Source organism: Ornithorhynchus anatinus, chromosome 8 (genome assembly GCF_004115215.2).
Source record: "Ornithorhynchus anatinus isolate Pmale09 chromosome 8, mOrnAna1.pri.v4, whole genome shotgun sequence".
Taxonomy (NCBI): domain Eukaryota; kingdom Metazoa; phylum Chordata; class Mammalia; order Monotremata; family Ornithorhynchidae; genus Ornithorhynchus; species Ornithorhynchus anatinus.
The window spans coordinates 5,688,313-5,712,020 of record NC_041735.1 but is presented as its reverse complement, the minus strand read 5'-3'; the positions used below and the strand labels follow the sequence as shown (position 1 = coordinate 5,712,020).

Genomic DNA, 23,708 nt, shown 5'->3' with positions numbered 1-23,708 from the left:
CCCCTCTAGACTGTAAGATGATGGGCAGGGAATGTCTGTTCTATTGTACTCTCCCAAGCTCTTAGTACAGTGCTCATAGTAAACGCTCAATAAATACTATTGAATAAATGAATGCTCAGAGCAGAGTAAGTGCTCAGTAAATACGGCTGACTGACTGACTCTTCCCGTAGGATCATGGAGTGGGAGATGGGTGGTGATGGATGGTGGGGTGCAGAGCTTTGCTAGGTGTTGGGGAGCAGGGGGGCTGAGCCCGTCACTGGGCAGGGATTGTCTCTATCTGTTGCCGAATTGTCCATTCCAAGCGCTTAATATAGTGCTCTGCACATAGTAAGCACTCAATAAACACTATTGAATGAATAAATGAAGAAAGTGCACTGTTTCTACCTGTGTTAACCTCCTACCCTGCCCATGAGCTATGGAGGGAAAATCTCCCTAGTCCTCTGACTGCCCTGTTGATATGTCAATCAGTGGTATTAACTGAGCGCTTACTGTGTGCAGAGCGTTGCAGTTAGTCCTTGGGAGAGTACAATATAACAGATACATTCCCTGCCCACAGTGAACTTACAGTCTAGAGGAGTATGGTCTTCAGCCTGCCTGCAGGGCCTTCTGGGGTAAAAAGGCAGATGAGACTGTACTTTCCCAAGTGCTTAGTACAGCGCTCTGCACACAGTAAGGGCTTAATAAATACGATTGAATGAATGAATTCAATCGGTGGGGTGGTGATCCCTCTTCACGACAAGAAAGTCGGTCAGCGCAATCCCAAAGAGCTGAGAGGAGGCTCCCTGCTCCGCTCTTTGACTCCCGCCTGCTCTGAGAAAACTGGGACCCACCCGTGCACCCCACCAGGGCTGCCTTCTGAACCCCACAATAGATAGCCTCGCAAAAAGACCAGGAGTCCCAGACTTGATTTTCTCGCCTCTCCTCAGGGGTTGGAAAAATGTTAGGAGAGGTGGAGGAGTAAGAGCAGGGGCTGCCCCTCATGAAGAAGAAGTGATTTGAATCAATTTTTCAATGGTATTTATCGAGCACTTTGTGCAGAACACCCTTCTAAGCGCTCGGGAGGGTACAATTCGATAATAATAATAATAATAATATTGTTGGGTTTTGTTAAGCGCTTACTCTATGCCAAACAGAGCTGGGGTAGATACGAGGTAATCAGGTTGTCCCATGTGGGGCTCACAGTCTTAATCCCCATTTTCCAGATGAGGGAACTGAGGTCCAGAGAAGTGAAGTGACTCGCCTAAGCTCTCTCAGCAGACAAGTGGTGGTCTGGATTAGAACCCATGACCTCTGACTCCCAAGCCCCTGTTCTTGCCATTAGAGAATGGGTAAGCGTGATCCCACCCTCAAGGGGTTTCCAATCTAGCAGGGGAGGCAGATGTTGAAAGAAAGACAAGTAAGGGAAGGGAGAACCAGGGGCCATGTTGAATTCTCTTCTGTGTAGTCTCTCTCAGCGCTCAGTACAGCGCTCTACCCGCTTAATAAATACAATGACCGCTACAAGGAGGCAGAATGGACGGCTGGGGTAGCCTGGTCATCCCCAGCGTACCCCGACGGCTAGTTCCTTAGGCCGTCTCTCCCTTCAAACTGACTCACGATACAAAACACACACGCCCACATACCTCTCCCATCATCTAATGCCGGACTCGGGCACACACATACCCATTGTTTGGGGAATGGTAATAAAAGCAGTGTCTCCCAGGCTGGGCTATTGGACTCTTACCCCTCACACCCTCTTCCTCCCTGGCACACTGGTTGCCCGCTCTCTTTTCCTGGGGGCTTGCGGCCTTGAAGAAGACCTGCATCAAGAAGTAAACAAGCACCCCTGCGATCGCCCCGTAAAAACAGCCCTCTCGGGCTCCCTTGGCTTTCCAGCGGTTACTATAGCTACAGCCCCAAGTCCCCTGTAGCTTGGTCTCCATCAGACCTGGTTACTATTTAACATCTCCACCCACATTAGCCCTGATTAAGTGAATCAATAAGATAACAGGAAGGCGAGTCGTGGGCCTTCCCTTTTTGCCATACCTCCTCTTCTCAGGGCTTTGTTCCCTTCGCACTTTCTCCTGTTTCCCCACCTCGGGTTGGGGGTTCTCCATCCTGAGCTGAGGGGGAAATGGTCAATGTAAACATGCCACTAGGGGCCAATATGGATCATCCATATGGTAAGTAGCCCTACCATCTTCCTTTCTTCCCATCCGTTTGGACGTTGCGGGAGAGACGAGAGGTCGGGTTCCCGCCGCGGCGTTTCGGCCGCTTGTTTCTCGGGGGATCCGGGCCCCGAAAATGTGCGCAGTGGAGGGAGCGGAGTGGGGGCGACGGGGAGGGGTCGAGGTTTGGAAACCGAAAGGCGCGTTTCCGAACGGGAAACCAAGGGCTGGTCGGCCGGGGGTCCCAGCTGAGCGTGGGAGCCCTAGAGGGGACGGCGGATGGGACGGGGAGGAAGAGGAGGAGGAAGTGGGGTGGATTTTGTTTCGTTGTTGCTGTTTTTGACGGTACTTTTTAAACACTTCTATGTGCCAGGCGCTGACTTGAGCCCTGGGACAAATTCAAGATAAGTGGGCTGGACGCAGCCTCCGTCCCACTTAGGGCCCACATTTTACAGATTTTACAGACGAGGGAACTGAGGCTCAGAGAACTGAAGTGACTTGCCCCAGGTCCACAGTAATCAAGTGGTGGTGCCGGGAGTAAAATCCAGGTCCTCTGAATCCCAGGCCCAGGAAACCCAAGCTGGACTCATTTTGGGGTTGACTGGAGGGTTGATCAGCAGCTCCCCTTTTCCTCTAGTTGAGGCGGGGAAAATAATTATTTCCAGAGAAGGTGCCGGTTTGGTCCGTGGGCCTGAAAGACTAGGCTTTTCTGTTTCTGCCTCAGGAAATGATAAATAACTGTGGTAACTGTAAAGTGCTCAGTCTGCTCAATCAATGGTATTTAATGAGCGCTTACTAGCAATAAATCAATCGCATTTATTGAGCATTTACTATGTGTAGAGCACTGTACCGAGTACTTGGAAGAGTACAATGTAACAGAATTAGCGGACACTTTCCCATGTGCAGAGCACCGTACTGAGTACTTGGGAGTCCAATATAACACAATTAGCAGACGTTCCCAGGTGCAGAGCACTGTACTAAGCGCTTGGGAGAGTACATCAGAGTTAGCAGACACATTCCTGGTCCAAAACAAGTTTACTAGTCTACAGGGTGGCGGGCTCTGTCCTGAGGCCTAGAATAGATACACGATAATTGGTGAGACACAGTCCCTGTCCCACATGGCATCAAAGGGGAGGGAGAACAGGGATCGAATCCCCGTTTTACGGGTGAGGAAAATGGTCCGCCCAGGAGTGAAGCGATTCGCCCCCGGTCAACAGGCAAGCGGCGGAGCTGGGATTAGAACCCAGGTCCCCTGACCCTCGGGACTCTTGGTGAGAGGCAGCGTGAGTGACTGAGGTGGTAGAAACTGACCTTCCTCTAATCAGACAGGTAGAAGAGGGGACAATTGGAAAAGGTGCTGAGGCCACGTCCCCGGGGGAGGTGGGGAGGAAGCTGAAGGGAGGGAGGTTCTGCTGCAAGTGACAAGCAGCGTTGTCTAGTGGTTAGAGCCCGGGCCTGGGAGTCAGAAGGACCTGGGTTTTAACCCCAGCTCTGCCTCTAGTCTGCTGGGTGACATAGTAATAATAACAATAATGATGGTATTTGTTAAATGCTTAAAATGTGCCACGCACTGCTCTAAGCGCTGGGGTAGATCCGGGGTAATCAGGTTCTCCCACGTGGGGCTCGCAGTTTTAATCCCCACTTTACAGATGAGGTAACGGTGGCACGGAGAAGTTAAGTTGTTTGCCTAAGGTCACACGGCAGACAAGCGGCGGAGTCAGGATTAGAACCCACGACCTCTGACTCCCAAGGCTGGGCTCCTCCCACTAAGCCACGCTGCTTCTCGGGACAACTCACTTCACTTCTCTGTGCCTCTGGTGGAGCAGCATGGCTTAGTGGCAAGAGCCCGGGCTTGGGAGTCAGAGGTCATGGGTTCTAATCTCTGCTCCACCACTTGACAGCTGCGTGACTTGGGGCAAGTCACTTCACTTCTCTTGGCCTCAGTTACTTCATCTGTAAAATGGGGATTAAAACTCTGAGCCCTGAACCTGATCACCTTGTATCATCTACCCCAGAGCTTAGAACAGTGCTTGGCACAGAGTAATCGCTTAACAAATACCGTCGTCATCTGTAATTTATATAGTCACATTAATGTCTGTCTCCTCGTCTAGACGGTAGGCTCGTCATGGGCAGAGAATGTGTCTGTTATATAGTAGTCTCCCAAGTGCTTAGTACAGTGCTCTGCACACAGTGTCTGTTATATTGTAGTCTCCCAAGTGCTTAGTACAGTGCTTTGCACACAGTAAGAGCTCAATAAATACAATTGACTGATTGACTGACTGACTCGATAACCTCATCTGTAAACGGAGATTAAAACTGTGAGCCCTGTGTGGGATGTGGATCGTGTCCGACCTGATTAGCTTGTATGTTCTACAGAGCTTAGAGCTTAGTGCCCAGCACACCGTAAGTACTTAACAGATACCATGAAAAAAAAGTACGCTGGATACAGGACTGAGAGTGTGTGCATGTGGGAAGCGGGGAAGGGCCAAGTCGAATGATTTCTTTGTTTCCAAGAGCGGGATTCTCCACAGTAGTAATAATAATGATAATTGTGGTATTTGTTAAGTGCTATGTGCCAGGCACTGTACTAAGCGCTGGAGTGGATACTAGCAAATCGGGTTGGACACAGCCCTTGTACCCTGTGGGGCTCACCGTCTCAATCCCCATTTTACAGCTGAGGTCGCTGAGGCCCAGAGAAGTGAAGTGACTTGCCCAAGGTCACGCAGCAGACAGGTGGCAGGATTAGGAGCCACATCCTTCTGACTCCCGGGCCCGTGCTCTTTCCACTGCACCATGGTAACTCTGTCTTAGAGCTGGTTTCAGGGTTTGTCAGGTGGCGTCTTCTCTCCATTCCCACTCAGCAGTCCGGGGAGAGGATGGGAGGGAAATTCCTTTCCCCGTCACGCAGATGAGGAAACTCGGAGCTCGGAGAGGGAGGAGACTGGGTCAGAAGTCACAGGTAAGTTGGCGGCCGAGCCAGGACCTGAAACCAATTCTCCTCCTTACCCTGGTGGTCTTTCCATCCCACCCTGCTTCTTTCCTGAGCCCCCTGAGGCCTCAGACTGGAGCCGTCGTTCTGGCAAAGGTACAGCGCGGCTTAGTGGAAAGAAGCCAGGCCTGGATGTCGGAGGACCGGGGTTCTAATCCTAAATCCTCCACTTGCCTGCCGTGTGACCTTGGGCTTGTCATTTTACTTCTCTGGGCCTCGGTTTCCTCATCTGTAAAACGGAGATCCAGTACCTGTCCTCCCCCCTCCCCCACGGTGAGCCTCGAGAGGTGGGACAGAGATGGTAAAATAATCATTGTTGTATTTGTTGAGTGCTCAATAATAATGTTGGTATTTGCTAATCGCTTACTGGGTGCAGAGCACTGTTCTAAGCGCTGGGGTAGATACAAGGTAATCAGGTTGTCCCACGTGAGGCTCACAGTTAATCCCCATTTTACAGATGAGGTACCTGAGTCACAGAGAAGTGAAGTGACTTGCCCACAGTCACACAGCTGCCAAGTGGCAGAGGCGGAATTCGAACCCGTGACTTCTGACTCCAAAGCCCGTGCTCTTTCCACTGAGCCACGCTGCTTTGTGCCAAGCACTGTTCTAAGTGCTGGGATAGATACAAGTTTATCAGGTCGGGCACGGTCCCTGGCCCATGCGAGGTTTGCATTTTAAGTAGGTGGGAGAACAGGTATTGAATCCCCAGTGTATTCATTCATTCGTTTAATCGTATTTATTGAGCGTTTACTGTGTGCAGAGCACTGAACTAAGCACTTGGAAAGTACAATTCAGCAATAAGAGAGACGATCCCTGCCCGCAACAGGCTCACAGTCTAGACGGGGGGAGAAAAGCATCAAAACAAGTAAACAGACACCATTAACATCAATATAAATAAATAGAATTATAGATATATACACATCATCCGACCTATCTTCTTTCTACCCTAGGGTTAAGAACAGTGGTTGGCACAGAGTAAGTGCTTAATTAAAACCACATGTATTATGATTATTCTCTTCCCTTTCACTCCACACTCTTCCAGCCTTAACCCCGCCTCATCCCACAGCGTCTTCCTTCCCAGGACCTCAAACACTGTCACGGATAATCTCCCCAACCTCATCCCACCCCTGAGAGGCAGGGAGAGGGCCAGACACAGCAGCGGAGGGGGAAACCGAGACCGAGAGAGGTTTAGCAAAGGCCCACCCAAGGAGGCAGTGACACTGGCGAGGGAAGCAACTGACTCAAGTGGTCTACCCATTAGGCCGCCCTGCCCCACACCTGGCTTTTCTGGGCAGGCCGAATGGCTAGAGGCGGTATCCCTGGCTACCCTTCTGCTTACCACGGCCCTGTCGGCCATCTGGCCGAGAATGCCCTCCCTTTTCATATCTGACAATTACTCTCTTCCCCCTTCAAAGCCTTCCTGAAGGCCATTTCCTCCCAGAGGCCTTCCCTGACTAAGCCCTCCTGTCCCCTTCTCCCGCTCCTTTCTGCATCCCCTGACTTGCTCCCTTTATTATGTCCGGATCGGTCATTTATTTATATTAATGTCCGTCTCCCCCTCAAGACTGTAAGCTTGTGGACAGGGAATGTGTCATATTGTTATATTGTAGTCTCCCAAGTGCTCCGCACACAGTAAGTGCTCCAAAAATACAATGGATCGACTGATTGATTAACTGATCTCCTTGCCCCATGTGGGCAAGCGTCTGGGGGGGCGTCTCACAAGTAGCTTGGTGGAAAGCCTAGCCTGACCAGGCAAGGGCCTCCCCAGTCAGTGCTAGACTGGAAACTCCATGAGGGCAGAGATCGTGTCCACCGCTTCTATTGCCCGGTACTTTCCAAAGCGCTTAGTATAGCGCTCGGCACACAGGAAGTGCTCCATAAATAGCCCTCTTTGACTGATCGCCTCCATCTGGGGTTAGGCTGAGCTCCTGAGGCGGGGTAGGCTCACAGCACTGAAACTTGATGCCTCTTTGGCCCTGGCTCCGGGGAAGAATCCGGGCCCCAAACCCACACAGGTACCTTCTGCATCTCACTGTCCCGGTCCTGGCACCAGAGAAAGGGAAACTGAGGTTCCTCTCTTTTCCCTTCTGACCCGTGGGGAGGTCAGAACACTCTCCAGATTGACTGTCCATTCGCTGCATTTCCCCTGCCTCGACCTACCCTGTGCAGGCCGACGGCAGAACCGAGCCGACGGCTCAAGAGAAGAGAAACAGAAAGGGCGAGGCCCGGTCTTAGAGGAAATGGGGGGTGGTTTTATTTATTTTTTTATGGTATTTTTTAAGTGCTTACTACATACCAGGCACTGTTCTAACCACTGGGGTAGATACAAGATGAGAAGCAGTGTGGCTCAGTGGAAAGAGCATGGGCTTGGGAGCCAGGGTTCATGGGTTCGAAACCCGGCTCTGCCACTTGTCAGCTGTGTGACTGTGGCCAAGTCACTTCACTTCTCTGGGCCTCAGTTCCCTCATCTGTAAAATGGGATTAAGACTGTGAGCCTCATGTGGGACAACTTGATTACCCCGTATCTACCCCAGCGCTTAGAACAGTGCTCTGCACATGGTAAGTGCTTAACAAATACCAACCATTGTTATCATTAAGATAATCGGGTTGGACACGGTCCCTGTCCCACGTGGGGCTCACAGTCTTAATCCCCATTTTACAGGTGAAGTAACTGAGGCACAGAAAAGGGCAGGGAATGTGTTTGTTTATTGTTACAGAGTACTCTCCCGAGTGTTTAGTACAGTGCTCTGCACGCAGTATGAACTCAATAAATAGGATCAAATGAATGAATAAATGAATTAAGGTCTCAGCCAGGCATGAAACCCCAGTCCCCGGCCCCCTGGCCCTCTAATTCCCTGTTATGTTCTCTACCCACTGGAAGCCGAATGCAACGGGAGGGATCATGATGAATAAAGCTTCTCTCAAGAAGCTTGGAGAGAAAGATGCAGAGGTGGGGTGTGAGAGGTTTGTTCGGGACTAGAAGGAGTGAGCCCCTCTCAAGGTGGCATCCGGAGACTATCCAGTCCTGTACCAGTCTCAACTACGGGATGGAGAGTGAAGCTGAGACTTACCCATTCCATTCCTAGCTTGGCCAGTCTTGAGAAGCAGCATGGTGCAGCGGATAGAACACGGGCCTGGGAATCAGAAGGTCATGGGTTCTAATCTCAGCTCTGCCACTTGTTCTGCTGTGTGACCTCGGGCAAGTCATATCACTTCTCTGGGCCTCAGTTGCATCATCTGTGAAATGGAGATCGAAACCGCGAGACCCACGTGGGACAGGGACTGTGTCCAACCCGATTATCTCGTATCCGCCCGAGTTCTTAGTACAATACCTGGGACACAGTAAGAACTTAAAAAATACCATTACAGGGGGGAGACAGACATCAATAGAAATAACTAATCGTGGGCGCCTGCCTCTCTTGGAAGCAGAGGAGAAGTGGATAAGCTGGAGGCTCATCAAGCTAATTTCTTGGAGGAAGGATGTTACTGGATAAGAGAATCAAGGCCCAGAGATATGGACAGTTCAGGTCCGGGGTAGAGCCTGGGCTGAGCAAGTTCTCTGAGCTGTGGGAGGAGGAGGAGCAGAGGGAGGGCTGATGGAGAACGGATGAGGGGTGGAGGAGAGAAGGAAGGATGATGGAAGAAGAAAAGAGGAGGAGTGGAGGAAGGGTGGATGGAGAATAGAAGAGGGAAGGAGGGGTGGGGGAGAGGAAGAAGGAGGAGGGGGTGGAAGGAAGAAGAAAAGAGGAGGAAGGGGAGGAGGAGGAGCAGAGGAAGGGCTGGTGGAGAATGGAAAAGGGAAGGAAGGAGAGGTGGAAGGAGGAGGGGCAGATGGAGGAAGTGGGGTGGATGGAAGAATGGAAGAGGAGGAGGAGGGCAAGAAGGAGGAGGACAAGGAAAAGGAAGAAGAGGAGTAGAGGAAGTTTGGATGGAGAATGGAAGAGGGAAGGAGGGCTTGTGGAGAGGAGGAACAGATGGAAAAGGAGGGGCAGATGGGAGAAGAGAAGAGGGAAGAGGAGAAGGAGGAGGAGGGGTGGAACGTGACTACCAAACCTGGGAAGCAGCAAGCAGCTTTCCAGCTGTTGGGCTGCCCTGATCACGTGGACCTCCTCCTCCTCCTCCTCGCTTCCTCATCCTTCTTCTCTGCTTTTCCCTCCACTGGGTAAACACTGGCGTCCTCCCTCTGCACAGACAGACACTGTTTGACGGCCTGTCTGTAGCGGAGGCCAGTCGAGTCTGACTTCCCAGACTAAAGACAAAATAACGGCAGGACGGGAGCAGGAGTCGGGTGGGTGAAAAAGTTATCCAAACAGCAACTCCGTCCTCCTCCTCTCCCTCCAGGCCGGAATGGCCCAGGCTCTGACAGGCCAAAGAGGAGCCAGGTCCCTACTCTGGCTTATTTAGGGGCTAAAGGCGTGACGGAACTGGTTCCTAATGACAGAGGGGAGGGGTCCCTGGGAAGCCTAATTTAAAGGGGAGCCGTGACTTAATTCATAATGCCATTGATTCACCACTCACTCTCGTCTAAGTAGTTGGGTAGATACAAAGTCATCAGATGGGACACAGTCCCTGATCCAGATGACGCTCACAATCTAGACTGTAATCTCACTGTCGGCAGGGAATGTGTCTGTTTATTGTTATACTGTCATCTCCCAATCACTTAGTACAGTGGTCTGCACCCAATAAGTGCTCAATAAATATGACTAATCGAACGAAAGAATGAATCTAGTTTTCTCCATTTTGTAGATGAGAAAACGGGGGCCCAGAGAGGTTTAGTGACTTGTCCAAGGTCTCGCAGCAAACCAGTGACAGAGCTGAGACTACAACCCGGACCTCCAAGTTCCCAATCCTATACTATTTCCTCTACTGAGAAAGAGCGTGGCCTAGGGAAAAGAGCTCAGTTCTGGGAGTCAGGGCAACTGGATTTTAATCCCAGCTCCTCCACTTGCCTGCTGGGTCACCTTGGGCAAGTGACTTAACTTCTCCGTGCCTCAATTTTCTCATCTGTAAAATGTGAATGAAATCCCCCTTCTCCCTCTGACATAAATGATTACGATGATGGAATTTAAGTGCTTACTATATGCCAAGCCCTGTTCTAAGGGCTGGGGGAGACACAAGGTTATCATGCTGTCCCAGGAAGAGCTCACTGTCTTAATCCCCATTTTACAGATGAGGTAACTGAGGCTCAGGGAATAATAATAATTATTATTATGGTATTTGTTAAGCACTTACTTTGTGCCAAGCACTGTTCTAAGTGCTAGGGTAGTTACAAGTGAGGCTCACAGTCTTAATCCCCCATTTTACAGATGAGGTAATTGAGGCCCAGAGAAGTGAAGTGACTTGCCCAGAGTCACACAACTGACAAGTGGCAGAGCTAGGATTAGAACCCATAACCTCCGAGTCCCAAACCCGGGCTCTTTCCATGAAGCCACACTGCTTCTCTAAACTGTGAGTTCCATGTGGAACTCTGCCCGATCTGATTAACTAGTGTGTACCCCAGTGCTTAGTACTGTGCTTGGCACTTAATAATAATAATAATAATAGTGGCATTTGTTAAGTGCTGACTCTGTGCCAGGCACTGTCCCGAACGCTGGGGTGGATATAAACAAATTGGACTGGAAACAGTCAATGGTAGTCCCTTAATGAATACCAATCAATCAGGCATATTTATTGAGCACTTATTGTGTGCAGAGCACTGCTCCGACCGCTCGGGAGAATGTAATATTACAAATAAATAGGCACGTTCATGGGCTACAATGAGTTTCCAGTCTAGGGGACTGTATGCTAAATACCACAATTATTGTCAGTGTGTGGGCTGAGAAATTCCTGGTTCTAACGGTGGTGGTAGTAATAGTATTTATTAATTATTTCCCTTGTGCAGAGCACTGTACTGAGCGCTGAGAGACAGTACATAGGTGAGGACTAGAAATGGTTCCTGTCCCTTGGGGGGCTCACAGTCTGGGAAAGTGAGGGCGGCAGGGAGGGGATAGGTGGTCTCTGCTTTTTTACCATATATCCGTGCTAAGGCTCCATTTAGGCCCAGGATGGCCAAAGGGCAGGTGTCCTGGACTCGGGCCGGGCACTGAAGTCGCCTGCAAGGGTGACCTCCTCATGCTCCCGGCAAACGGGCCAATGCCATCCCGCCCCCCATGCCAAAGCATCCCATGTTTGGGCAAGCTGGAGCACACAAACCTCAGGCACACATGGGAAGATTAACGGCATTTATTGAGCACCCACTGAGTGCAGGGCACTGAACTGAGCATGCGAGGAGACCGACAGGAGCACAGGATCCGTCTCCTGCCTGCAAGGTGCTTCCACTCTAATGGCAGAGCCAGACGTAGAAAGAGTCGCCGGTGGTGGAATCCGCCCGGAACCAGTCTGGGCCGACCAGAGGAAAAGCAGGGTTTGGGCTGGGAGCGGGTCCCACACTCTCCAGGCTCCAGTTCGGCTGGATCCCCAAACTACAGCTCCCCCCACACTGCAGCCTGAACATAACGAATGGCAGGGGTGGGGATTCAGACTCTAACCAGGCAGCAGGGGTCTAAGGGCATGGCCAAAGTCAACGAGAAATCTGCAGGAAGATGGCAAAGCCAACTGAAGAGCCTTGTTCCATCCTAGAGTCATATACCTTCCCCAACAAACTTGGGAGCAGCCTGGTTTTATATTTATATATATAAATATATATATATATATATATATTTGTCAAGTGCTGACTATGTGCCAGGCACTGTCCTAAGCACTGGAGTAGATACAAGCAGTTTGGATACAGTCCCTGAACCACAGGGGCTCACAGTCTTAATTCCCATTCGATGGATGAGAGAACTGAGGCACAGAGAAATTAAGTGACTTGTTCAGGACACTGTGGAAACAGAGCATTAGCTCAAGCTTCCCGGACATCTGTCCTTTCCCAGTTTATAATAATAATAATAACAACATAATTGTGGTATTTGTTAGGTGCTTGTTATGTACCAGGCACTGTACTAAGTGCTGGGGGAGATACAGGCAAATAAGGTTGGACCCAATCGCTGTCTCACATGGGGCTCACACTCGAAATCCTCATTTTACAGCAGAACTAACTGAGGCCCAGAGAAGTGAAGTGACTGGCCCCAGGTCACACAGCAGACAAGTGGAGGAGGCAGGATGAGAACCCGAGTCCTTCTGACTCCCAGGTCCGGGGTCTATCCTCACAGACTCCCTTGCTGCAGCCGTTCCGGTCCTCTCCTCTAGGAGTAGAAGCATCTCTGTGGTTTTATTACCCTATTTATTTTGTTAATGAGGTGTACATCCCCTTCATTCTATTTATCATGATTATGTTGTCTTGTTTCTGTTCGTCTGTCTCCCCCGATTAGAATGTAAACCCGTCATTTAGCAGGTATTGTCTTTATCTGGGGCCTAATTGTCCATTCCAAGCGCTTAGTACAGTGCTCTGCACATAGTAAGCGCTCAATAAATACTATTGAATGAATGAATGGTGGCTTGGAAGTGTCTCTGCTTTCTCTGGGGCATCTGGTTCCTGGAGTGAGCAAGAGACACTTAATTGGGGGTTCGGTTGGATCCGGCCTGGGCGCGGGGTCTAAGGTTTGGGGTGGCGGGGGTTTCCGGGCTTTGGGCATGCTCCACGCTTGGACCAGTGAGGTGGTGGTGCATCCTGCTCTTTGACTGGGTAGGACGTTGGCAGTGGGCTCTGGTATAGGTGGGATGACGGTGAGTGCTGTCTTTGGATTAGATAGTAGGAGCTGTGACCCGCTTTGGGATTGGCAGGAGGGTGGTGTGGCCTGCCCTGTGATTGATAGGATGATTCAATATGGAATTTTTTTAAAAAAATGGCATTTGTTAAGCATTTACTATGTACTGTACTAAGTGCTGAGGTTGAATACAAGATAATCAAGTTGGACACTGTCCTAGGCTGGGGGCCCCAGTCTAGGTAGCAGGGAATAAGATTTAATCCCCATTTTTCAGATAAAGTAACTGAGGCACAGAGAAGTGAAATGACTTGCCCAAGGTTACACGATGGACATGTGGCGGAGCCAAGGATTAGAACCCAGATCCTTCCGACTCCCAGGCCTGTGTTCTATCCACAAGGCCGTGCTGCTTCTCTCTAGACTGCGAGCTCGCTGTGGGCATGGAATGTGTCCGTTTGTTGTTGTACGCTACTCTTCCAAGAGCTTAGTTCAGTGCTTTGCACCCAGTAAGCGCTCAATAAACGTGATTGAATGTATGAATGTTGAAAGAATTCTCTTCTGGAGTGTCACCACGGCTGTTCCCAAAAGTTGGGTGAAGCTCTGGCCACACGGACTGCTAGGAGGAGACTTGAAACCTGGGAAAGAAAAGTATCTGAAATATGCAGGCAGACTGAAGGGCAGCAGAGAATACAATTTACTCATCTTCGTACGCCTAAGGGACGACCCCCTGTGGGACAGGGGCTCCCCCGTCGTCAAAACCCCCTTCTCCACCTCCAGACAACTCCTCCCTCTGAATCCAGGGACGTTTAGGCAACTCTAAACTGTTAATTCATCTCTAGACTGTAAGCTAATTGCAGGCAGGGATTGTGTCTGTTTATGGTTTTGCTGTCCTCTACCAAGCGTTTAATACAGTGCTTGGCACACAGTAGACGTTCAATCAATACGACTGAATGAAAGAATGAAAGCTCCTCTTCTCTTCTTTGCTTGCCCAAGTCACAGGGCCAGCTCTGTCTTTATTGAGGGCTCACTGTGTGCAGAGCACTGCATCAAGCGCTTGGGAGAGTATGATATAATAATACAAGAAGACACGTTCCCTGCCCACAGTGATCCTCCAGTCTACAGCTCATCCCGGCTGTGGCTTGGGCTCGTTGGGCTTGTGCTAAGAGACTATAGTAGCCCAGACAGGGAGGGTCACTGGCCAGGACTCAACCTGGGTACGTTTGGGTGACGGGAGGTGGTCCCCCTTTTCGTGGGAGTACTCAAGGCTTTTCCGGTCAGACCTTTCAGGTCAAGATGGCATGCGCTCTTCTCCCGGGGCCACAAAGGGAAACTGAGGCCCAGGACAGGAGGAGCCACTCATCTACCTTCCTGCAGCCTTCCAGCAGAGGGGGGATGGGATTAGAAGCCAGGCATCCTGGTTTCTAGAGCAGACTACCCCGTGGTCCCCTTGGACCGTGAAGCAGAGGGGCAGGGTTGAAGTCCAAGGACTGTCCGAGGACTGAGAACCTGCCCAGGGCCTGAGGTTAATCTCCTTCCTTTGACATCCTCTGGGGCCTTTTAACCCAGTGGAAACCCAGAGTGTTGGAAGCCGGCCGGCCCCTGCCTCCCCTGAAATCTCATTGTGACCAGCATTAAGGGATTAGTTTTTCCCAACCACGGGCAGCAGCTAGCCGGGTCCCCTCAGGACTTCCCGCTCTGCTCCGGGGGCCCGTGGGGCCCAGGCTGAAGGCCGCCGACCAGTCCACGTCGGGAAGATGTTCGACAGAGGTTCATCCCGTGGGCCTCCAGGTAACGGCTTTCTCATCCCCAGAAGTTTGGTTGGGAGAGTTGGGAGAATAACCAGGGATCCATCCTTCAGGAAGGGAGAGGGACTTGGAGGAGGGTCCGGGCCCCTTCGGACCGGGAAGTTAAGCTTAGGCTTTGCCAACGGCCCCCCTCCAGGGTGTTCCTAGAGCTCAGAGACCCCCGTTTCCTGGGGTCAGGGTGGGGAGAGCCCCGAAATCTTCTGAGGCAGACTGCCGGCGGGCAGGACTGTGAGGCCCGGCGGCAGCTGGTTTGGTCCGGACACAGGCGGTTCTTTTGGTTCCTCACACCACGTCCTCATCCTCAGACTCTCCCCACCTAGACTGTAAGCTCGTTGTGGGCAGGAACGTGTCTGTATTATTGTTGTACTGTGCTCTCCCAAGCTCTTAGTAGAGTGCTCTGCACACAGTGGGCTTGCAATAAATACTATTAACTGACTGACATCACCCTCTCCTCTCTCCCTCTACCCTGCTCCTCGGCATCTGACCAGGAGACCTCGTACTTAACAGGGGCGGCGATGTGTCCTCTACGGATTCACTGATTCATTCAATCGTATTTATTGAGCTCTTACTGTGTGCAGAGTGCTGTACTAAGTTCTTGGGAAGTACAATTCAGCAACAGAGTGAAACAGTCCCTGCCCACAACAGGCTCACAGTCTTGAAGGAGGGGGAAAGACATCAAAACAAGTAAACAGGCATCAGTAGCATCAACAGAAATATATAGAATTAGAGATATATATATGCATCAGAACAAGTAAAACAGGCATTAATATAAATAGAATTATATATATGTACATTTATACACAAGAGCTGCGGGGCTGGGAGGGGGTAGAGCCGAGGAAGGGAGTCAGGGCGATGGGGAGGGGAGAAGGAGCAGAGGAAAAGAGGGGCTTTGTCTGGGAAGGCCTCCTGGAGGAGGTGAGCCTTCAGTAGGGCTTTGAAGGGGGGAAGTGTGATTGTTTGGCAGATGTGAGGAGGAAGGGCATTCCAGGCCAGAGGTAGGATGTGAGCCAGGGGTTGGTGGCGGGACGGAAGAGATGGAGGCCCAGTGAGAAGGTGAGCGGCCACGGAGGAGCGGAGTGTGCGGGCTGGGATGGAGAAAAGGGAGGTGAGATAGGAGGGGCCAAAGTGATGGACAACTTTGAAGCTTATAGTGGGGAGTTTCTGCTTGATACGGAGGTATCTGACTAGACTGTAGGCGCTAGTCTGTAAGCTCTCTGTGGGCAAGGAATGTCTGTTTTGCTGTATCGTCCTCTCCCCAGCGCTTAGTACAGTGCTCTGCACACAGTAAGCGCTCAATAAATACAACCGACTGATCGACTTCCCTCACTCCACTCCAACGCTTGCTTCAGCTGAGAAGCTCACACCCCCCGTCCCTAGCTAGGCTGGGCCACCTCCGGAAAATCAATTCTGGCAGTGTAATTCTTCTGCCATAATAATGAATGAAATTTGTGCCGTTTCTTAAGTGCTTACTAGGTGCTCAGCACTGTACTAAGTGCTGGGGTTGATATAGTACAGTCAAATCTGATTTAATCCCTTTCCCCAGCGCTTAGTAAAGTGCCTGGCACATAGTAAGCGCTTAACAAATACCAGAATCATTATTATTATTTCCCACAGTGGGCTCACTGTCTAAAGCAGAAGGGGAACAGGTATTGAATCCCCATTTTACAGGTCTGGAAACTGAAGTACAGAGAAGCTCAATGACCCTCCCAAATCATCAGGTCACGTGCCAGGCGGGTGGCAGAGCCGGTTTTAGAACCCAAGACTTTTATCTCCTAGACCTTTCATTCATCCAAGTCAATTCATTCAATCATATTTACCGAGCGCTTACTATGTGCAGAGCACTGTACTAAAACGCTTGGGAGAGTTCTTGTCTGCTAATTCTGTTGTATCGGATTCTTGCAAACAGTACAGTGCTGTGCGCATTGTAGGTACTCGATAAATACGATTGATTGATTACAGTATAACACACTTCCTGCCCATAGTGAACTTACCTTCTAGAGAGGGAGGTCTGCAGTCTAGACCTGTGCTCTTTCTACTAGGCCACAGTGTCAATACTGTGAGCCCGTCAATGGGCAAGGATTGTCTCTATTGCCGAATTGTACATTCCAAGCGCTTAGTACAGTGCTCTGCACATAGTAAGCACTCTATAAATACTATTGAATGAATGAATGAATGAATGAATAGCTGGAAAGGGTTCACCTGCCTTGTGGAGTCTCACCCAGCCCAAGACCTCTCTTTCTCCCAGCCCTCCCTCCTGCCCAGATAATAAAAATAATAAATATGGCATTTCTTAAGCACTTACTTGGTGCCAAACACTGTTCTAAGCCCAGATCGTTCTCTCTGGGTCCAGCTGCTTCTCCCGTCCAGTTGACAATAATCATAATTAGTAATTGTGGTATTTGTTAAAGACTATGTGCCAAGCACTGTACTGAGCACTGGGGCAGATTCAAGATATTCAGGTTGGACACAGTCTCAGTCCAACAGGGGCTCACAGGCTAAGATATAGAATTGAATCTCCATTTTACAGAAGAGGTAACAGAGGCCCAGAGAAGTGAAGTGACTTGCCCAAGGTCGCACAGCCCACAACTGGTGGAGCTGGGATTAGAACCCAGGTCCTTCTGACCCCCAGGCCTGGGCTCTATCCACTAGGCCATGCAACTTCTCACCGTACTGTAAGGTCCCTCTAGATTGTAAGCTGGTTGTGGGTAGAGAATTTTACTGGTTATTGTTGTATTGTACTTTCCCAAGCACTCAGTACAGTGCTCTGCACACAGTAAGTGCTCAATAAATTAATTCAATCATTCAATCGTATTTATTAAGTGCTTCCTGTGTGCAGAGTACTGTACCAAGAACTTGGGAAAATACAATACAGAAATAAACAGTGACATTCTCTGCCCACAACGAGCTCACAGACTAGAGCGGGGGAGACAGACAACAATATAAATAAACAGACATCAGTATAAATCGATAAAATTACAGATCTATACATAAGTGCGGTGAGGCGGAGCAGGGGGAAGAGCAAAGGGAGCAAGTCAGGGCGACGCAGAGGGGAGTGGGAGATGGGGAAAAGTGGGGCTCAGTGTGGTAAGGCCTGTTGGAGGAGATGGGCCTTCAAGAAGGCTCTGAAGGGGGCAGGGGGAGAGTAATGGAATGATTGAAAGACTAGTCCCTGCTGCTTTTAATAATAATAACAATAATAATAATAATAATGTTGGTATTTGTTAAGCGCTTACTATGTGCCGAGCACCGTTCTAAGCGCTGGGTTAGATACAGGGTACTCAGGTTGTCCCACGTGAGGCTCACAGTCTTAATCCCCATTTTACAGATGAGGTAACTGAAGCACAGAGAAGTTGTGACTTGCCCACGGTCACCCAGCTGCCAAGTGGCAGAGCGGGGATTTGAACCCGTGACCTCTGACTCCCCAGCCGGGCTCTATCCACTGAGCCATGCTGCTTTTCCTAGCCAGCTAGGAGAAAATAGGGGTTTTTGGAAAATAGGCCTTGAGAATCCAAGGGGCCAGGGTTTTTCCAACTGTGAGACCGGGAATCTTCCCCTGGGAATGGGGCCAGAGATGCCTCGGAGGCCTGTGGGCTCCCTCTGCTGTTGGATTGAGAATCAGAAGTGCAGTTTTCCACAACTTGGGAATTTCTATGCCACCAGCGCTAGTTAGTCAACTCTATTTATTGAGCGCTACCTGTGTTCATTCATTACTCATTCACTCATTCATATTTGCTGAGCGCTTACTATGGCAGAGCACTGTACTAAGCTCTTGGGAGAGTACAACAGAACAATAAACAGACACATTCCCCACCCGCAACGAGTTTACAATCTGGGGGGGAGATGGATATTAATAGAAATAAATAAATGACAGATAGGACCGTGAGACCATTGTTGGGTAGGGATTGTCTCTATCTCTTGCTGAATTGTACATTCCAAGTGCTTAGTACAGTGCTCTGCACATAATAAGGCTCAATAAAAACTATTGAATGAATGAATGACTGTGAGCCCGTTGTTGGGTAGGGCTTGTCTCTATATGTTGCTGAATTGTACTTTCCAAGCACTTAGTACGGTGCTCTGCACACGGTAAGCGCTCAATAAATACGATTGAGTGAATGACTAAGTGGTGTGGGGCCGGGACGGGGTTGAATAAAGGGAGCAAGTCAGGGTGACACAGAAGGGAGTGGGAGAAGAGGAAAGGGAGGCTTAGGGAAGGCCTCTTGGAGGAGTCACTGAGCAGAGCACTATATTAGAGAGCATGGGAGAGTACACTCTAACATTAAATAGATATATTCCCTGCCCATAGTGAACTGGTGGAGATAGGTGGGCTGGGACGGGGAGGGGATTCCAGGCCTTGGTTATCTCCTTGCAGCTGGGCTGAATTGTTCCCAGTGGCCTGATGTGGTGACCAGGGACCACGCAAAGCCCCAGTGCCCCAACTTTACAATTAGTCCTTAAATTGGACGGAAATCAGCCGTTGCCAATCCCAGTTCTGGGAAGACAGAGGGAAAGGCACCGATTTCCGGACAGGGAGTGGCAGGAACCTGGCAATTTTGAAAGAAAGGAGCCTCTTCCCCGACTACACTGTGGACTCATTGTGGGCAGGGAATGCGTCTGTTTTATTGTTCTATTGGACTCTCCCAAGTGCTTAGAACAGTGCTCTGCACACCGTAAGTGCTCAATAAATGTCGCTGATAGATTGATTATTGGGTCAAACCCCTGTCCGGCTGGGTGCTTGGGGCTGTGGGGGACGTTCTCCTGGGGGAGCAGAGGTTTGTCAGGGAACAGATCAGAGGTGTCGGGTTGGGGGTGATGCTGGAGTCATTCTGCAATCCCAGAAAAGGGAGCGCCCCAGCCCCCCCATCTCACCCCTGCTGGTGCCCTCTTTGGGGGTGCTGGGGCGGGGAGTTTTCCAAGTTAATCATTGGTCTTTATCACCTCTCCAAGGATTCATCTAGAGCAGGGAAGGGCCACTTTATGATCCTGGGGACAAAATGCTTTTGTGATCAAAAGTAGTGCAGGGGACTGAGGAGAGGAACTACCAGCTGGGCAACCAGAGCGTGGCCTCAGTTTCCCAGGCTGGGGGAGAGGGAGGGGCAAAGGGGAGTCAGCGGCACTATCACCTCTGGGGTGTGTGTGCGTATGTTTATTGGTGTCAGTTAAGCGCTTACTATGTGCCAGGCATTGTACTGATTGCTGGGGTAGATACAAGCTAATCAGGTCAGATACAGTCAATGTCCCTCATGGGGCTCACAGTATTAATCCCCAAGGCACAGAGAAGTGAAGTGACTTGTCGAAGGTCACACAGCAGACAAATGGTGGAGTCAGGATTAGAACCCAAGTCCTTCTGACTTCCAGGTCTGTGCTCTATCCACTAGACCACACTGCCTCTCTGGAATTGTGGGTGAATGGTTGTGTGGGTTAATAATAACAATAATAATAATAATAGCGGTATCTGTTAAGTCCTGTATGTGTCAGGCACTCTATTAAGCACTGGGGTGGATACAAGCAAATCAAAGTGGACAGAGTTTCTGTCCCTCATGGGGCTCACAATCTTAATCCCCAAGTGAAGTGACTTGTTCAAGGTCACACAGGAGACGAGTGACGAAGCTGGGATTAGAACCCAGATCCTTCTGACTCCGAGGCCCGGGCTCTATCATCTAGGTCAAGCTCTTCTCTGTTGCCCTGGAAATAAAGGGTCTAATGAGAAGGGAGATGTCATGTGCCCTAGTCCCGGGAAATGCTTCGTTTCCTGAGAGACAGGAGAGGAGGTGAGGGTATGGGTTCTCCCAGTTGCGCTCAATAAATGCGAATGACTGACTGACTGACTGACCTGAGTTTCCTTCAGGACAGGATGTTTCCTTCGAGACATTTTCTAACAGCAGGGCTGTCTGAGTCTGCTGCTGGTTGCCACCAGACCGTCCAGGCTTCCCAAGGTGACCTGGAGCTTAACAGCCTCCCTCCAACCTAACGTCCACCTGGTCACATCTTTCTGAGCCCTAGAGTCAGCCCATCCCCACCCCCCGGCCCCTCCACCCGTTTCCTCTGTCCTGCCAACGTCCTCTCACTCGGTCACCTTGCCGGGCAGCCCATCCCCAAACCCATCGGCGAGGCTGGACCCTGCTGCCCTTAGAGATCGGGCTCCAGCTGATCAGGTTGTTAAAAGAAGTCCCGAGGGGACGAGCTTGGGGCTCGTTGTGCTCTTTGGGGACTCCAGGAGCCAACCCCAGTTCCTGGCTGGTGGAACCGTGAAAGGGAGGAAGCCGGGGAAGCCATTCCGGCTCATCAACTCAACGCCGAGCCCTCGGCCAGGTGTCTCCACAGCCCTCGTGTGGAGCTGAAGAAACCCGGTCCTCCCGCAATGCTTAATTTGCCTCCGGAAGGTTCCCGGTTTCTGAACACTGACACCTCTACCCAAGTTGTCCCCTCAGGCTTGGAAAGACTGAAAAAGCCAGAAGGAGGTGGGAGGTGGGGTCAGTTATTAATTTGTTCTAAGGGACCAGGTCTCTATCTAGGGCTTTGGGACTCCCCGACTCTATCTATAGGGGCTGAGGCTCCATCCATAGGGCTGGGTTTCTGTCCATAAGGGTCAGGAGCCTGGCCACAGGGACTGAGGCTGAGCTCTAGGATGTCCCAGTGCAAATTAATCTTTGGGGATCCTCTCCCTGAAGACGGGCTGTGCTGATGAAACTTACCTATCCCTGTGGCTGTTGATGGGGAGAAGGTTTATTTTGTTAATGAGGTGTACATCCCCTTGATTCTATTTATTGCTATTAAGTTGTCTTGTTTTTGTCCGTCTGTCTCCTCCGATTAGATTGTGAGCCCGTCAGTGGGCAGGGATTATCTCTATCTCTTGCTGAATTGTACATTCCAAGTGCTTAGTAGAGTGCTCTGCACATAGTAAGCACTCAATAAGTACTATTGAATCAATGAATAAATGAATATGTGGGCCTTGGGTCCCAAGTAAAGGGAAAGATTCGCAGGATTTTGACCATCCACCTGCATCCTGAATTGGCCTCACTCCTTCCTTGCAGTGTCAGCTCATTCCTGGCTCCTTGAGGTCTGGTAATTATAGTAATTACTGAGGTATCAGTTAAGCACTTACTGTGTGCCAAGGACAGGACTAAGTGTAAATGCAAGATCATCAAGTCAGACACGGGGTCCCTCAGGGAGTTCACAGTCTAAGGGGGAGGGAGAACAGGTATCGAATCCCCATCTTGCAGATCAAGAAACCAAGGCACTGAGACATGAGGTGCCTTGCCCAAGGTCACACCAGCTGGCAAGTGGCAGAACCCAGATTAGAACCCAGGTTCTCTGACTTCCAGGCCCAAGCTCTTTCCACTAGCTATTTATGTATTTTTTTAGTGGTACTTGTTTAGCACTTATTTCGTGCCAAGCACTGTACTAACTGCTGGGGTAAAAACAAGATGATCCGGTTGGATTGTCCCTGTCTCACATAGGATTTCCAGTCTAAGGAGGGAGAAAAGATATTTAACCCTGAATTTACAGTTGAGGAAATTGAAGCCCACAGAAGTGAAGTGGCTTGCCCAAGGTGATCCAGCAGGCAAATGGCAGAGCGGGGATAATAATAATAATTATGTTGGTAGTTGTTAAGCGCTTACTATGTGCAGAACACTGTTCTAAGCGCTGGGGGAGATGCAGGGTAATCAGGTTGTCCCACGTGAGGCTCACAGTCTTAATCCCCATTTTACAGATGAGGGAACTGAGGCACGGAGAAGTGAAGTGACTTGCCCACAGTCACACAGCTGACAAGTGGCAGAGCCGGGATTCGAACCCATGAACTCTGACTCCCAAGCCCATGCTCTTTCCAATGAGCCCCGGCCCCAGCTTTATCCACTAGGCCACACTGCTTCCCTTGCTTTGTTTCCTGACTCCAGATACACCTGGACCCTGCTTGATCCCACCACAAGGTCCCCCACTCCCACCCCCATCCCAAGCCCCACCCTCCAGCTGTGACAGCCCCAGAGGAGGAGGAGGGGAGTGTGCTTCTGTCCAGGTCCGATTCTGTGGAAGCAGCGAGGCTCGGTGACTCACACCCAACACTCCAAGGTTGAATTCTTACCCCATCCTGATCTGGGACCTGTATCCTCTCGGGCCCAGCCAGGCACAGGTCTGGGCTGGGCCTACCGATTTGGGACTGGTCAGGATTCCCTCCCTGAGCAGCAGTTCCTCCTCCTGGGAAACGCTGCAAGCCTCTCCGGGCCAGGGTAAAGGCAGGCAGAGCCTTGAGATGGCTGGCTGGAAACAATGACTGAGGGAAGAGGTTTGGGGCCTAAAAGGAGAGTTGGAGTTTGAATAGACTCTCCTATTCCTTTTTCCCTCTCTCTTCTTCTCCCTATTTCCCTCTCCCTCTCCCTCTGTATCTCCCTTCTTTCCCTCGCTCCTTTCTTTCTTCTTCCCTTTTCTCCTACCCTCTATCTCTTCCTCCCTCTCTTCTTACTTCCTCTTGCCTCCTTTTCTCCTTCCTTCCCTCCCTCCATCCCTCCCTCATTCTCTCCCTCTCTCCCTTCTTTTCTCCTCTGTCCCCTCTCTCTTTCTTCCCTTTCCTCTCGACTCTCTGTCCTTGGGATCGGCCTGTCCAGCCATTCCCCCGTCCCCAGTTCACTGTGAACTAGGTGAGACTTACACGGTCAGTCTGAGGCCCAGACCTGCCTTACCTTCTGGCTGGCTGAGCTTCCAAGCCACTTGGTCCTTGTTTTGGGACTGTCTCTTCTCCCTTCCCCCAAGAGGCCTTGTGAAGGGGAGAGCTGGCACAGGAGGCAAAACTGCGTGTGGTGACTGGCAGGATTCCTCTTGGGCAAGAGGGCCTGTTCCCTTCTTGTTGATCTTGGCAGTTCTGGAGTTCTCTTCGGCCTCAGTGCCCCCCACTCCCCCACTCGCACCCCCGGGGGCAGGAGGGAGGCTCAGGGGTCAGTTCGGACTCTTGGGATGGGTCCGGTATCCTCCATGGACCACTGGGGTGAGGCTGGCGAGGGATTGCGTAGCCCAAACACGTGAGGCCTGATGACTGACAGGCTAATGGGGAAAGGGTGCCGTGGGCTTTATTCCTGGCCTCGTTGGCTGCCCT

At 50.7% G+C, this 23,708-nt stretch overlaps 1 protein-coding gene across 1 annotated transcript in view; it reads left to right on the top strand.

Moving 5' to 3' along the window:
* The first annotated feature begins 2,056 nt into the window (after positions 1 to 2,056).
* The window catches only part of HNF4A (hepatocyte nuclear factor 4 alpha), a 61,089-nt gene continuing 39,437 nt past the window's right edge, over positions 2,057 to 23,708 (top strand). Inside the window, exon 1 of the mRNA XM_029070510.2 lies at positions 2,057 to 2,162. Within this exon, the coding sequence (XP_028926343.1) occupies positions 2,114 to 2,162 (49 nt within the window). The 5' untranslated portion in view covers positions 2,057 to 2,113. The remainder of the gene's footprint in view (positions 2,163 to 23,708) is intronic.